This window comes from Aureobasidium melanogenum (genome assembly GCF_000721775.1).
Source record: "Aureobasidium melanogenum CBS 110374 unplaced genomic scaffold scaffold_1, whole genome shotgun sequence".
NCBI classification, from domain to species: Eukaryota; Fungi; Ascomycota; class Dothideomycetes; order Dothideales; family Saccotheciaceae; genus Aureobasidium; species Aureobasidium melanogenum.
Window position 1 is genome coordinate 2,605,965 of NW_024470053.1, and position 14,243 is coordinate 2,620,207.

The window sequence follows — 14,243 nt, forward strand, 5'->3', positions numbered from 1 at the left end:
CAGCTAATACTTCATCGGGTAAGATATTTCAAGATCAAATGCAATAAACGGCAAATTCATTATATACATCTAAACATCAGCCTAAACTCGCACAGTCAAACGTTTAGGAAATAACTACTGAGCTTAATCAGTCTTGACGGTCTCAATATCCATCTCCTGCATATTTCTATGGAACGACGCTTTAATCGCCGTCCCCACAGCATCCACATACTTCGACTTCTCAACCTCCAAGTCCAAACCATGGAAGTCTTTACCTTCCATATCGTTATCAGCATGCACACTGATATACCGATGTCCCATCATCAGCGCTAGATTTCTATACCCTCTGTGTGGTAGGTTATGCGGTAGGATCTCTACTACAGTGCTTGAAGGAGCATCAGGCCTCGCAGGTAAGAAGAAGAGATGTGTCATTGCGGCTCCATGTACACCGACGAGGATTTGGTGGTTGTGTACTATACGGACTTGTTCGGCGAAAGTGTACTCGCTGAGGTCGCGGACGTTGAAGACGACGCTTGGGTACAGTTTCTTCAGAGCAGCGAGTTTTCCTTCGAGGTCGTCGATGCGGCGGGTTTTGGCGCGTTTGACAATGAGCACCTGAAGCGGTTCGGAGGTTTTCTGTGGCCATTTTGGAGGTAAGACGGAGAGGTCCATTTCTTTTTCGTCGAGGGAGGGTGTGTCGCTGGTGATGGCGTTGTAGTGGGTTAGTACGCGATCACTGAAGACACGGCCGAGATCGGAATTGCTGCAGTGGTGTGGATCCCAAGTTCCTTCCCAGAAAGGATTTGAATTGCCAGGAAGAGGAAGAACAAGACGATCGAAGAATTCGAGGTCTTCTTGGTCTTCGGCTTGTGCGTTGTCCTTGGGGTCTTCGGAGAGTTTGAGGGTTGGGTTACGGGTAGGGTCTGAGAAGAAGTCCCAGAGATCGAAGTAAGGACCTTTTTTGTGGCCATCCACTACAATGACTTGGGTGTTCGCCTTGTCGACTTCTGGGCTATAGTAGGCTGCTCCTTTGTCTTCGGCATGGGGTGAAGTGCTCATGGACAACACATCCAAAGTCATGTAGTAACTCATCAGCTCCACAAGATTATGCCACGTATTAGCAGCACTGCCATGTGGAGACCCAGCACCTTCGCGTCTCGCAACAACACCAATCTTCTTTCTTTCCGAAGACTTCTGTTCACGGCTCTTTTGCAATCTTTCCGGGTCCTTAAGTCCAATATGTTCCTTGAAGATATACTGCAGACCCGTCCACATCATATACTCTGGAAACACTTTATAAAACGGATTTTCGGTGTCGTGAGCACAATCCATGTAGAACTTTCTCTTGCGGCGATTGAATGCTACATTGGAAGCAATACACAAGGTGTCCAGTCTGCCCTTGACTATGCGTGTCGAGAAGCACTCTATCGTTGATGTGCTTCCATTTGGATCGCAGAAAGAAGTGCGATTGCGGCTTAGATTGTAGAGGTAGGCGGGAGAGAAGAGAGCAGCACAAAACTCATCTTGTTTCGGCCGTGACGTGTATGCTTCGGGCAATGGAAGCACAGTAGGCGCAGGGATCGAAGCAGGAGGATCTGATACCACAGAGTCCGAGGGAGGAGGATCGGATACCTGAAGCCCAGATTTTAGCAAAGATTGATCCTCGCCATATGAGTGTAACCATACCTCAGGTTCCCCATTCTGTTTGGCATCATATAGTGTTGTAAATGACTCGATATTTTCGCTGATGTGTAGCGAGTTGCGAAAGTAGAACAGGGACAAGAAAATGATAATTGCTCCAGCAAGAATGATGCGCGTATGCGCACGAGTCGGTAGTATCATCGTGTAAGGAAATGATGCTTCTATTTCACAAAATCGATTTCACATGGGCAATCGCATTACAAGAAATATCAAGACATGAGAAGAATAAGGAGAGGGAGAAAAGGAGAGTAACACAAACTCATTTCCACCTCCTTTGAGAGAGGTGGGCTGAAGTACTTACAGTATGCACTCATACGATCCCTTGCTGCTAGATTCAGCCAAGCTAGCAGCCACATGCACCTATTGAGGTCCTGTAGGGTTTCGAGCGATGAGCTGAGTAGACGACTAGTGGCTGAGAAGAACCAAAATCACCTAAGGGGTAGATGCAGTTGATAGAGAGGACCAATAGAAGTTGTCGACGTAGCTGCACCGGTAGAGGTATCAGCTACCGGTACTATCAGTGTCTGACAGCAAAGCAAGCAACACAAGCTTTTCTATGCGGCTATTTAGGGATTCAGCTGAGATGTTTTCTGCAGCCTATCACCGATACAGCAGCGAAGGATCTGGATCGGAACATGGTGCGGGCGCCCTCTGTCGTGGTTTAGATACGTGAGACTTGCGTAATTCAAGAAAGAATATAAGACCGCATTCTCATCATGGCTGCAAGGAGTCTGTATCTTCGAGCTGATGGTGCGAACAATGGAATGCTTGGGGAATGTCGATTTCCGCATACCTAACTAGGTGGGGGTCGATGCTGGGGGTACCGTTACGCAAAACGACTTCAGCTCCTACCTAACCTCTTCCCACAACGTGTTTCAGCAGATGATTGCCCGCTAGCATCACATCGAATAATGCTGCAAGAAACACATACGACGTTCCAATTTACAGTTTTTGACATCTTTATATCTTGTGTCCTCGTATCAAAGAAAAGAGAAAAACTGGGAGGAAAAAAAATCAATCCTCGCGGACGACCCTGTTCAACGCGTATGACGCGTAAATAACCTGTTGAACAGCCCAACCACATACCTCTTCCTGGCTATCCAAGCATACAGGAGACAGCCACTGGATTCAAGCAGCTTTTGACGGTCTCGTTATCCATCTCCTGTACTTCCTTGTAGACCTCCTTCGACAGACCACAAAGCGTGAGGTAATGACCCAGAAGGTTAAGTTGTTGCGGTTCCGTGCCCATTCGATCTACCTTGAGCAACAAGCATTGGAGTGTTTTACGCGTTGATCAAGCGCCATGCTGGCCCGAACGCTCCTGCTGATCCAGACGCAAATCTTCGTCCATCGTGGTAAGGTTGTTTGTCACAATCATCTCGAAGAGCACCTTATCTGTATCCTCCTCAACGCGATAGTCCCAAGGGTAACCGTATTTTGAGAAGAAGTCGTGGTTATTAATCCGGAAGCCAAGGGGCTCGCTCGCGTCGACGGTGATGTGTTCAGAAACATCGTCTTTTGCCTGGATGAGAGCATGCTGAAGATAATGGTTTGCGTGCTCGGCTATGAAAGGAGTGTACCGAAAGCTGTGAAGAGGGAAGATGAAGTCTGAGGTGGCGATCGAATGAAACACCAAAACAGATGGGTCGACATTCTGGTACTTGGCGCGCTTAACTGCTGCGAGGTCCACGAGCCATGAGTTCCAGACATACAGTATGAGCTTCCATTCTTCGGGTGCGAACATTTCTTGGACGAAAGGTGGGATTCTGTCGGGGAGATTCCTCAGTTTCCTCAAGACAGAGCCGAGGAAGCCCAGGTGACGCTCAAAGGCCGAGGCCCAAAGACTCATGCCTAGGCGGCTGTCCCTGAAGCTCATGCTGAGACAGATGTCGTTGGAGAAGAATGGGTTCTTGTCGAGGATCCAATTGAAGAGCGACTTGTCGCGCAGAACACAGGTGATACGCAGGTACAGTAGCGTAAATTTCTGAATGGCAATTGGTGGAACTTCTGATCTGATGAATTGGACAAGCCTTGCCTGCGTACCTTCCAGGGCGCCATAGTAGTGGATCCAGTGAAGTAAGCCCAGGACGATACGAGTCACAAGAAGGCTACGCGTTTCCTCGTCACGCATCTCCTCGTGACAGTCTAACAGAAGATGGTCAGTCTCAACAGGGAACCCACAAATAATAGAGAAGCCGAGAAGATTGACAGTAGAAACCTGGTCGAGGCATAGGTTACAAAACAACGTGTCGTATTCTCTGACGAGACTGGGCTGAAGGAAGGGTCGGTTTGCGCCACGTAGAATCGCCCAGGCTGCCCTGGCTCGAAGCTCAGGGTCTGTTGTTGCTGTCTTGGACAAGATGTTAGTTGAAGTCCGTTGTAGTTCGAGTCTAGAAGCATATTTACCTTGCCCACTAGGAAGTCGTGTCCGTCGTCACTGTCCACCTCAACTTCGAAACGTTTCATGATAAGAATTGTACCATCGCTACCAAGGCCTTGGCCTATGACTTTGTTGTGGAGCCATTCTGGTTTGAGATTTGTCTCGAAATACTGAGAAACTGCTCTGAGCCTGGCGCTCGATATGCGCATATCTGTCGTTTTAGGGTCGGCTGGCGACGTTGATGTGAGCATTGAGATCACGACATCTCCGTTGGGATCGTGAAAGCAGGATGGGAGTTTGTCGCGTGCCATCGTGAATTGAACATGAACCGATCGCGGCTTCTTGCGCAGATTAGAGTGAATGTGGGCTGAATATTTGTAGACAGAGTGACGAATTTGATTCGCGTCTTGAATAATGCATCAGCTCGAGTGATACGACTAGCTGGTGTCGGAAGCAACTAGAATATTGGAGACCATCGGGTCGTTTGTTGCTTCGTATACAGGTACCCTGGACAAGACAGCATGTCAAACACGACCAAGATCTCCTTATCAGCTAGTCTCGGATTGCTCGACTTTGTTTTGCCAAGGAGGTTCGCCATCATCATCGAACTCTGCCCATTTGAAGAAAGTGCAACCTTTTTGACCTGGTGTATAGCCAGCATGACACATCCACATGTAGCGACCCAAGTTTTCAGACTTTCTTTGTACACATCGGAGTACAGTTGGTATGTTGCAGTGGCATTTGGGCGTAAATTTTGGATGAAAACTAGGTTTGTAGTATCTGTAGGTAATGTTGATCCGTTTGTTACCAGCGATTGGATGCGGGTCAATGGCGGTGGTTGGAACAATGCTGTGTTTCCATTGCTCTTGCATCTCGGCGTGCATGACAAGCAGGGAGTTATGAGGCAAATGAATGGAGATTTGGCCTTGTGAATCTGCTGTGCTTGCATCGTCTGAGTCGCTCGTGTCTTTGGGGACAATCTTGCGGACGCGGAATTCACGAGCCACACCCAGTGAGAGGCTTCCAATGACAGCACGAGGGCCAAGATAGGTCAGCTGGTCAGAGTGATATCCAACACTCTGCTGAGGTCCATCATAGCAATTCACAAAGGCAGTATTTGGCTTCCACTCTTTGGGATCTTGGTACCGCAGTTTCTCACCATCAGGGTAGTACTGAGCAATTCGACGCTTGATCTCATCGTTGACAGCTTGACACACCTTTGTTGCTGCAAACAGCATTTTTGAGGGCGTTTGACGAATGTCTTTGATCCTACTGCCATTGTAGACGTATGTGGTCTTTTGCTCTTCAACCTCCTTCAAGCTGTCGACATAGAATGACATTGTATGAGGACTCTCGACGGTACGATCAAAGAGCTGGAATGTTTCCTTCTCAAACGTCTTTGACTCATCCAAGAGTTCTTCAAGCAAGGAGTTAGCTTCCTCGTTCGAGAGAAAGTTGTGGATGATAGAACACGGTGTATGTGTCTCAATATCCTGGGGACTATACAAGAAAAGAGTTTTGCCTTTCTTAGTGAGGTTCTTGTTCAAAGGTGTTTCGCCACTAGCAGAGCGAATCAAACTGGTCAAAGTAGATTGATGACCCACGGTTTTGGCTTTTTTGGGATGACCCGAGGAGACGGCTCTATCTGTAGCCAGGGTCTCGGAAGCAAGGTCAACTTGGCCGTCGGAAGAGAGCAAGGCTTCAAGCAAGATGTCTTGGGCGAGATGGGGATGCAGGGATGCAAGCACAGCAAGTTTGAAGTCGGTGCTGTCCTCATGATCATCGTCTTGATTGATTCGGACAGAGTAAGGAGATGCATCTGCATTAGTAGAAATGCGTCTTCGCTTCTTGGAGATGAAGGTATCCATGGCTCAGATACTCTGCGAGCGGCATGGTGTTCACGATCTGGATGCTAGAGATGCAGCTGCACGAACAGTACACGATGCGCTTTGACGGACGCTTTGAAGAAGGACCGAGCGAGCGGGTTGGTGCACGGTCCTTCGGCCTGGTGTTCGGGTCCTCGGCGATTCGGCTGTCGGGCAAAGATGAATTGCTTGCAGCGGAAGGTGCGTCACGCAGGCAAGTGCCTGTGGAGCAGCGAAGGTGGGGTGTGTTAAGGTGTGAACAACAATATCGTCTTGTCTTTGATATCCATACCATCCCTCCTTCTCGATTCCTGCTCGGCCTGCAGACAAGGGATGCACTCGCGATAACACACTCGATCCAAGTACTCCGAGTGCTTCCCCCACATCTCTCTATCGTCCATTAACCATCCGTCAGCCATGCTCGAGTTTCGGACGGCAGGCTTCAATCCGTACGCCGTCAAGTACTCGCCCTTCTTCGACAGTAGGCTGTGTGTAAGTGCTGGTGCCAACTTCGGTCTGGTAGGCAATGGCCGCCTCTTCATCCTCAACTTGACGGACCGCGGCATTGTCTGCGAGAAGTTCTTCGAGACTCAAGACTGTCTGTTCGACACAGCTTGGTCGGAAGCCCACGAGAACCAGCTCTTGACTGCCGGCGGAGATGGTAGCGTCAAACTCTTCGACATCAATCTCAGCCAGTTCCCCATTGCCAGCTGGTCTGAACACGGCCGAGAGGTCTTCTCTGTCCACTGGAACCTCGGCCACAAGACAACTTTCTTGAGTAGCAGTTGGGACGGCACCGTCAAGATCTGGAACCCCGAATCCAAGACATCGCTCCTCACACTCCCCGTACATTCGTGCGTCTACTCGGCCCAGTTCTCTCCCCACAACCCCGACATCGTTACCGCCGTCGCCAGAGACTCACACCTTCGCGTCTGGGACCTTCGAACCCCCGCCAGTGCCTCCAACCACTTGACCCTCGCCATACCGATCCATGCTCCTCCCAAGATGACCCCTATGAACTTCACACCTACTAGCGTTGGTCCCACCGAATGCCTGACACACGATTGGAACAAATACAGAGATACAATTGTCGCAACAGCTGGTGTTGATGGCATGATACGCACCTTCGACATCAGACAACCCAGCGGCCCTATGGCTGTCTTGCCAGGTCACGAGTATGCTGTTAGAAAGATCAGTTGGAGTCCACACTTGAGCGATGTGCTGCTTAGCGCCAGTTATGATATGTCATGCCGCATCTGGACGGATGGCAGCGCGATGGGTGTGGATCATTCAAAGATGGGTATGCCCACAGGACAAGGCGCTCGCGAGATGGGCCGTATGGACCGTCACACCGAATTTGCAATGGGTGTTGATTGGTGTCTCTTCGGCGCAGAGGGATGGTGCGCCACCTGTGCTTGGGACGAAAGAGTATTGGTCTGGGATGTAAGGGAGTTTATGAGGCGATGATACGATAACTTCCATCAAGCCTCAAGGGTTAAGGCCAACTAACAAAGGGTATCGAATAATATACACCCCTTAACTCCAGCCATGACGACCCTTCGATGCACCAATACACACGCTATGCAGAAACCGATTTTGCTTTTGCTGGAACAACAAACTCTTCGTCGACTGGGGATGCGATCAAATCTAGGGAGCTCTCATCCTACGAGAGTCCCACTGGTCGCGCTCCGCTCAGCCTCACAACTCCGCCTCCAAATGCAGGTCCGCTGGTCTCCAACTTCCAGCCAGGTACCTCGTCATCCGCACGTGCTTCGATGGTTTTCCAGGCGTTTGGGAAGCCAGCTGCTAATGCGCCCTTAAGCTTTGCACCTTGAATAGCGAACTTATCTCTCGCGAAAGAGATATAGCCGCCAAGCAGGCCTTGGTGGATCAGTGCCGTCATTTTAGAATGAATGTTGTTCATGTCAGGCAGGTCGAGAGCATCCTCACCAATTGGCTCATCGACAATGCCGACAAAGTCCGGGTCGATGTAGTTGTCGGGTTGAGAGGCTCCAGGCAATGTAGCGTAGACGGTCTCTTGCCAGCGAAAGATGGCTAGCACATCCTTCAAGTCGAAGGTGGGTGCCTTGCGAGCCCCTGGGTTGCCAGGATCGCCGTGTAGAATAAATGTCTTTCGACAGATAGACCTCCAAACGAAAACTTCACACCTGTTTCTCAACTGCAAGTCCAGCCTGTAGCCCGAGAACCATGCGTAATGCTCAGAGCCATAATCCAGATGTCTTCTGAAGCCCACGATATCGCCCTTTGCAATATACTTGCACAACGGCTGAAACCTCTCTCTCAACCCATGCGCCTCTGGTCTCGCAAACATCTGCTCAGACGGAAACCGTCCACAAACCATATTTGCCGAAATCAGGAAAATGAGAATCAAGCGGCGCTGCTGCAAACACTGACCATGACATTCCTTCCACGCCTGTTGCAATGCCTTTTGCGCACGATACGCATGTCCATTCGCCCACAAAAACCTGCCCAAATAATAGAGATACGTTACTCTTTGAGCCTTTGGATAAGCACCCAATGGCGGACTTAACACAAAGATGTTCTCAAAGATTTGCGCTGCGCCTCTTGTTTTGCGGCACGCGAATAAAATCTTCAGACATAGGTTTGCGAGGACGTAGATACCGCGTTTTTTGCCTTCGGGGGTGCCGGTTTTGTCGATGCCAGAGGTAGAGGTGCCGGAGCGGTCGTTGAGACATGCTACAAAAGCATAACGAATGATGTTTGCAGCTCGCTCTGGAAGGGTTTCGCGGGGGCCTGAGTCGTCTCCGCCAGAAGAGGCGGTTGTGAGGTGAGCAATTAGTTCTGGTTTTTTGTCGAGGCCCATGGCGAGGCGGGCGAACATGCGTGAGTAGGAGATTACGGTGTCGAGGATTGTTATGCCGTGGGTTTGGTTTTGGAGGGCTGAGTTTGCTTTTCTGTTGGTTTTGGTGGAGTCAGTGACTGTAGATGTCTCGTTGAGAGCCTCTTCTTTATGGCATCTGTTTCTTGTGAACTCTCTTGTGATGTCGATGAGATTCCCAAGCACCATCGAATATCCCATCAACCACAAATCATCAAGAAACCAACAACCCATCAGAATCCCCCCACCAAAAAGAAGAAACAAAAACTTACTGCAAAACCTCACTCAACAACCCAAAAGTCTCTAACAAATTCGCGACATCCACATCCCTCAGAAACCCAAAATACAACACCATAAACCTGCTAAACGCACTCCAACTAGCAACATCCACATCATCTCCTCCATCAATAACCTTTACAGCTTTGGTGATTTTCTTTTCTAGCGCTGTGTCAGAGTCATGATTACCCTTAGGGAACGCCTTTCGCAGTTCGTTGATTATGGTGTTGTAGGAGGGTGCGTAGGGAGGTTCGATGACCAGGTATTGGGATAGTTGGGATGAGTCCTTGGAGAGAGTGATGCGGTTTATTTCGGAGAGAAATTGGTCTAGTGTTGGTGTTGCCATGGTAGTTTGTAATGAGTTGAGGCGCGTAGGTTGATATTCGTACGAAGTTGCGTTCTGGACCTCATGTCGCGCCGCAGTTCGAAAGTCGCATGCGGCTCTGGGAAGGTGGTGGTCTGTGCACACATGTCCGCATAGAGGAAATATCGATCAACCATGTCCATGAGTAGTTTATATTGATTTGATCGATGTCAAAAAAGTTTTCTGAATCGGTGTGTCTTGTGGTGAGACATGTTTCTCACGAATGAAGAGCAATTCATAGATGAGTGGAAATCGGCGCATTTCTTGCTACGTTCATATGTTTGTCTACGTACATTAACATTACTGGCACTAGGCCTTCGTAATGCTCTCATAAAAACCAATAAAAATGGAAAACTTCAGCGAACGACAGTAAAAACACAGAGTTGAAAAAGACAACATCTTTCTGATCAAAAGCGTGTCCAACATCGAGAAAAGAAGAACAAGGAAAATCGACAAGAACGAAGTAGGGTATTTAAAAGGCGCGCGTGTTCTCCTTATGCCGGTTCGCTGCATTTCTCGCTGCTCTAATCGTCTCTCAAGAGCTGTATCTCATATGCCTGCGTCGCTGGCTAGTATTGAGAGCAATGTTCATTAAAATTAGAGGGCCTGGCCAGGAACTGGCTTTCTGGTAGGCACACCGAGAGGCGTGGATGGAACAGAGCCGATCGTTGACTTGGCGGCACTCGATGCAGTACCCATCGAAGCACTACGACTGTGGACATCGGCGGCTGAGGCTGCAGACTGCTGTGACTGTTTGGGAGCCTTGGTCGGAGAGGCATCGGCCGAAACGCTTCTTTGTTGTGACCTTTGCTGCTCGGCTAGCGTTGGAGACGATGGCTTTGAGGGAGCCATCGAGGGACGGCGTGCTTGCGATGCAGCAGAGCCTTGAGATGAAGATGAGTTTTGACGAACTTTAGCACCAGCGATGGGTCTGGGAGGAGGACCCATGGAGCCAGGACCAGCACGAGGGCCGTTCTTTGCAGGAGGAGGACCCATTGGCCTTGGCTTCAATGGCGCCTTTGACAGACAGGTTCTGGGAGCGACACCTTGCTGAGATCGGTCCATACGAATGCAGAGAGCCTGGTTCACGTTAGCATATGATATCATGTGTCAGTCATGGATCAACTTACCCAACCATCGTCGTACTCGTGTAGGACTCTGACAATTTGGCCGACCTTCAACTCGAGCTCATCATCCATAGATGGCTTGAATTCAAGCTGAACACGGTGAACGGTGCTGCCAGGAGGATCGGCAATGGCAGCGCCCGAAGCGGCGCCTGCCAGAGCAGCTACAGGGACAGCAGCAGCCGTTCCCACCTCAGCGGGAGTTGCAGGAGAGCTGATGTTGAAGTTGGCTGCAGTAGGGCTAGGCACGGGACTTCCTTGAAGCTCGACAGGTGGGCTGAGAGAGCGTTCTTCAGGAATAGGTGAGATGACATCCCTTGACTGGGACTCGACGGTCTGAGCGTGAATACCGAAGGGGTTGGCGGGGTCGCTGTGTTTGGCCATGACACCAGCAGCTGCTCCAGCCGCGGCCTTCTCGGCGTCACCAAGAACACTAGGCGACCATTGAGATGTAGGGCGGTAACTCAGGCGCGGTGCCGGACCAGTGCTTCGTGTCTGAGCAGGAGGTTGAGGGATAGTCATGGTGCTCGGACTTTGGCTGACGAAGCCCTTCTTCTCGTCATCGAGTCTCTCCATACCAATGGCCTGCTTCTGTTGAGCCTTCTTCTTGCGAATGAGGAAGTAGGCAAGACCAGCCAGGGCGCCGATAGCGAAGATAACCACAATAGCGATGCCGGCCTTTGCGCCTGAACTCATACCACTGGAAGCTGCATCTGCAACTGGTGTTGCTGAGGCTGAGCTCGAAGATGTGGCTTCAGCTTTTGCGGCAGATGAGATTGATGAAGAGGCGATTGTAGAGGATGCAGCAGCAGATGAGGTGAGGACAGCCAATGAGGATGAGACTAGTGATGATGGCCATGATGATGAAGTGGCAGAAGACAGAGTGTTGGCAGTCGACTTTGCAGTAGGCGACAAGGTACTTGTGACTTTGGCAGAGGATGTGGATGTGGTGCTGGTTCTGGCAGTTGGTGATGGTTGCTTGGCATTTGCTGAGGTTGTGTTGTCTTCATCATCGTTGTTGCTGGCGGCAGTAGATTTAGCAGCTGCCTTTGCAGAGGTGGTGGTTTGGGCTCCAAGAGTGACAAAGCCAGCGGTAGGTCCGGAGAAAGTAGCAGATGCTGTCACATAAACAACCGAGAAGACAGTTGCAACATTATCATTGACTTCTTTGACCTGGGCACGTTTGTCGAGAGAGTCGTCGAGAACATTGACTTCGTAGGCCGGAGGATCATCGCGCTTGGAGAGGTGCGGCACGTGGCGGTGAGGTTTGATATGCATCGCGAGAGAAAGAATTGATTAATGTTGGTATAGGCTGTTGGTTAGTAGTCGATGTTTGCTGGTGTAAAGGAGTGAAACGTCGACAAGTCGACAGGATAATTGAAACGAATGTGTGGATGGACGGTCGCCTGCGTAGAATCGACAACAACCAAGAAGCGCAGGCGTGCGCGGCGAGGAATGTTTGGTATATGAGGGTGGGTGACCAGTGACCAGACCGTTCGGCGCGTGATAAACAGAATTAAAATGAGCGAAAGCAGCTTAGCACCAGGCCGATTCAGGAACGTCGATAAAAGAGGGACGACGTTGCAACGACTTGCGAATGCAATTCAGGTCCAAGTCAAGAAGAGAAGAAAAAGAGCAGTAATTACACAACCGCCGTCCAACCGTCGACACTCGGTGACTTGACCACATCCATGTCCTGCGCTGAAGCGCCTCGCAAAATGATGCGACGCTGCGACGACCATCAAAATCTGGAGAAACCGCGCTAGCCTCACGCCAAAACCGCCCGGTCGGACTCCGATTGGCGCGCACTGACCTCATGCAATCTCCTGTTCAATGCCGCGACAAACTTGAGACGACGTCGGTCCCCTATCTTTCCATACAACATGCCCACCACCCTGATCTCGAAAGACTCTGTCAATCAGCCGCGCTGAGAGCAGATCTTTCAATATCCGGTTCAATGCCTGATCCAAGCTGCAACACTTTGGTCTCCTGGTCAGGAACGCCATTCCCAAGGATCGCCCACTCGTAATGTCATAACAACCCGTACGCCAACTCGAACGACCAAAACGTTGCAATCGCAACGTCTCATTTCGTGCGCGCTGTTTATTCTTAATGCACATCACAGCTCGCCACCATGCATAGACGATGAACTACATTTATCCCCCCCTGTAACAGGAGTTCATATGCTCTTGTGAAAGGAGAACTCTCGTTACGCACTCTCTCCCACTCTGGGATCGATTTTGCACCTTCCGCTCCACTGGACCCATTGCTCAGCCACACACGTCGACCCTCTTGTCTCGCTGTCGGACATGTGTTTGACTTGTCACGGCAGCTATATCCGTTCCCTTAACCTTACCATGGTCTCCTAGCTATTCTTGCATACTGTCACCCAATTTGAGTCTACTGACAGGCCTGATCCATACCTTCATATACACAACACATCATTCTGCTCGGCGCTTTGTCTTGCCGCTCTTCCTCCACTACTTCAACCTTCTATAAGAACTTGAAACACCTTGGTCTAACGCAGCCAAGGCTATTCTTGGCTCCCGATCCAGACTTTACTGATCTGCCTTGGGAGACAGGCCACTTCTATTGTTATACACGGTATGCCCCATGTTTCTCTTGCTTGACTGACAAGACCTTACAAATCATTACGGTTGTCAGCACTCACGCTCAACTGCCGTGCTGTTCTTTTTTCTTCTTGAAGAATAAAAGAAAAAAGTTTTGGCTGACACTAACACCCTGCTCCTCAATGAGATCGTCAATCAATATGTCTCTAGGCATCACATCCGGCCAAACCACTACCGTGATACATCTTATTACAGTCTCGATATATTTGAGAAGGGCCGTATGTGTGAGTAAGGATTCTCGTCGTCGATCGTGAGTCAGCGATCCATCCACAGGGGTAAAGCCGTTGAGCTTCTTACACCGACTCTTGTATACCACTTTGCCCCTTACCACTAAGCGAATATGTATTCGCACAATCAAGAAATTGCCTTCTCACGCGACACCCCTCGTTCTCGTGTGCCAAGATTTGTGACCTACGATTGACCCCATCGAACTCCGACTACGACAGACAGTAGAGTATATGCTACAAAAAGGCACAATCTTGTTTGAAGACATGGTGATGCCTACAGAAAATCTTTGCTTTATCGCTTCTCAGTGGACACTACTCTGTGTCTTATTAGTACTGCGCTTGTTTACAGATACACCCGTTACATGCTCTAGCACACGAGGAGGCCATATCACGTATGTACAAGCAATAACACCAAGTCAAGTAAAAAAGAAAAGCAATTTGATTATTCGTTTCTCGCGTTGGGTATCTCTGGAAATGAGTGACTCGTTTTGCACCTCCTTCTCTGGGTGCTTCTTGCAGAATCAGCTGCGTGCACAACTTTTGCTTGTGCTCTTTGAATGCATTAATGACAAAGGAAAAAAGAGCAAAGGCAAAATTAAAGCAAGTGTCCTGCCCTTCTTGTGATGCAGCAAGTAAGAACCTTGTCTGGGAAATGTTTGAACGCGTGGATGACAAAGGAAAGGAAGCAAGGAAAGGAAAAGAAAAGCAGAGATTCATCGGCTCGTATGTCGTGGTTGTGTTCGAGCGATCGTCGTGTCATAGCATAGGCATGCTTGGAGCGCTGAGCGTCGTCGCAAGTATTCTCGAAATGCCTGTCTTTGTCAGCAGACTTCACCC

The 14,243-nt window shown here is 49.7% G+C and overlaps 6 protein-coding genes across 6 annotated transcripts; 1 reads left to right on the forward strand and 5 right to left on the reverse strand.

The window, feature by feature from the left end:
- Nucleotides 1–123: 123 nt before the first annotated feature.
- Nucleotides 124–1,821, reverse strand: M437DRAFT_80615 (uncharacterized protein; the record flags this gene model as incomplete). The annotated part of the gene is made up of 2 exons (XM_041027379.1): nt 124–1,611; nt 1,666–1,821. 2 exons carry the CDS (start codon nt 1,819–1,821, stop codon nt 124–126), a joined length of 1,644 nt encoding a protein of 547 aa, XP_040885014.1.
- A 1,153-nt stretch (nt 1,822–2,974) lies between these two features.
- Nucleotides 2,975–4,371, reverse strand: M437DRAFT_80616 (uncharacterized protein; the record flags this gene model as incomplete). Its single annotated transcript, XM_041027380.1, has 2 exons — nt 2,975–4,030; nt 4,087–4,371. The coding sequence occupies 2 exons, from the start codon at nt 4,369–4,371 to the stop codon at nt 2,975–2,977; spliced, it is 1,341 nt and encodes a 446-aa protein (XP_040885015.1).
- A 237-nt stretch (nt 4,372–4,608) lies between these two features.
- On the reverse strand, nt 4,609–5,928 carry M437DRAFT_37491 (uncharacterized protein; the record flags this gene model as incomplete). The annotated part of the gene is made up of 1 exon (XM_041019641.1): nt 4,609–5,928. One exon carries the CDS (start codon nt 5,926–5,928, stop codon nt 4,609–4,611), a length of 1,320 nt encoding a protein of 439 aa, XP_040885016.1.
- Nucleotides 5,929–6,342: 414 nt separating this feature from the next.
- M437DRAFT_71756 (WD40 repeat-like protein) lies at nt 6,343–7,392 on the forward strand (the record flags this gene model as incomplete). Its single annotated transcript, XM_041025729.1, has 1 exon — nt 6,343–7,392. The coding sequence occupies one exon, from the start codon at nt 6,343–6,345 to the stop codon at nt 7,390–7,392; it is 1,050 nt and encodes a 349-aa protein (XP_040885017.1).
- Nucleotides 7,393–7,588: 196 nt separating this feature from the next.
- Nucleotides 7,589–9,407, reverse strand: M437DRAFT_37874 (uncharacterized protein; the record flags this gene model as incomplete). Its single annotated transcript, XM_041019734.1, has 2 exons — nt 7,589–8,861; nt 9,058–9,407. 2 exons carry the CDS (start codon nt 9,405–9,407, stop codon nt 7,589–7,591), a joined length of 1,623 nt encoding a protein of 540 aa, XP_040885018.1.
- A 615-nt stretch (nt 9,408–10,022) lies between these two features.
- Nucleotides 10,023–11,827, reverse strand: M437DRAFT_62351 (uncharacterized protein; the record flags this gene model as incomplete). Its single annotated transcript, XM_041024058.1, has 2 exons — nt 10,023–10,505; nt 10,556–11,827. 2 exons carry the CDS (start codon nt 11,825–11,827, stop codon nt 10,023–10,025), a joined length of 1,755 nt encoding a protein of 584 aa, XP_040885019.1.
- Nucleotides 11,828–14,243: the final 2,416 nt, after the last annotated feature.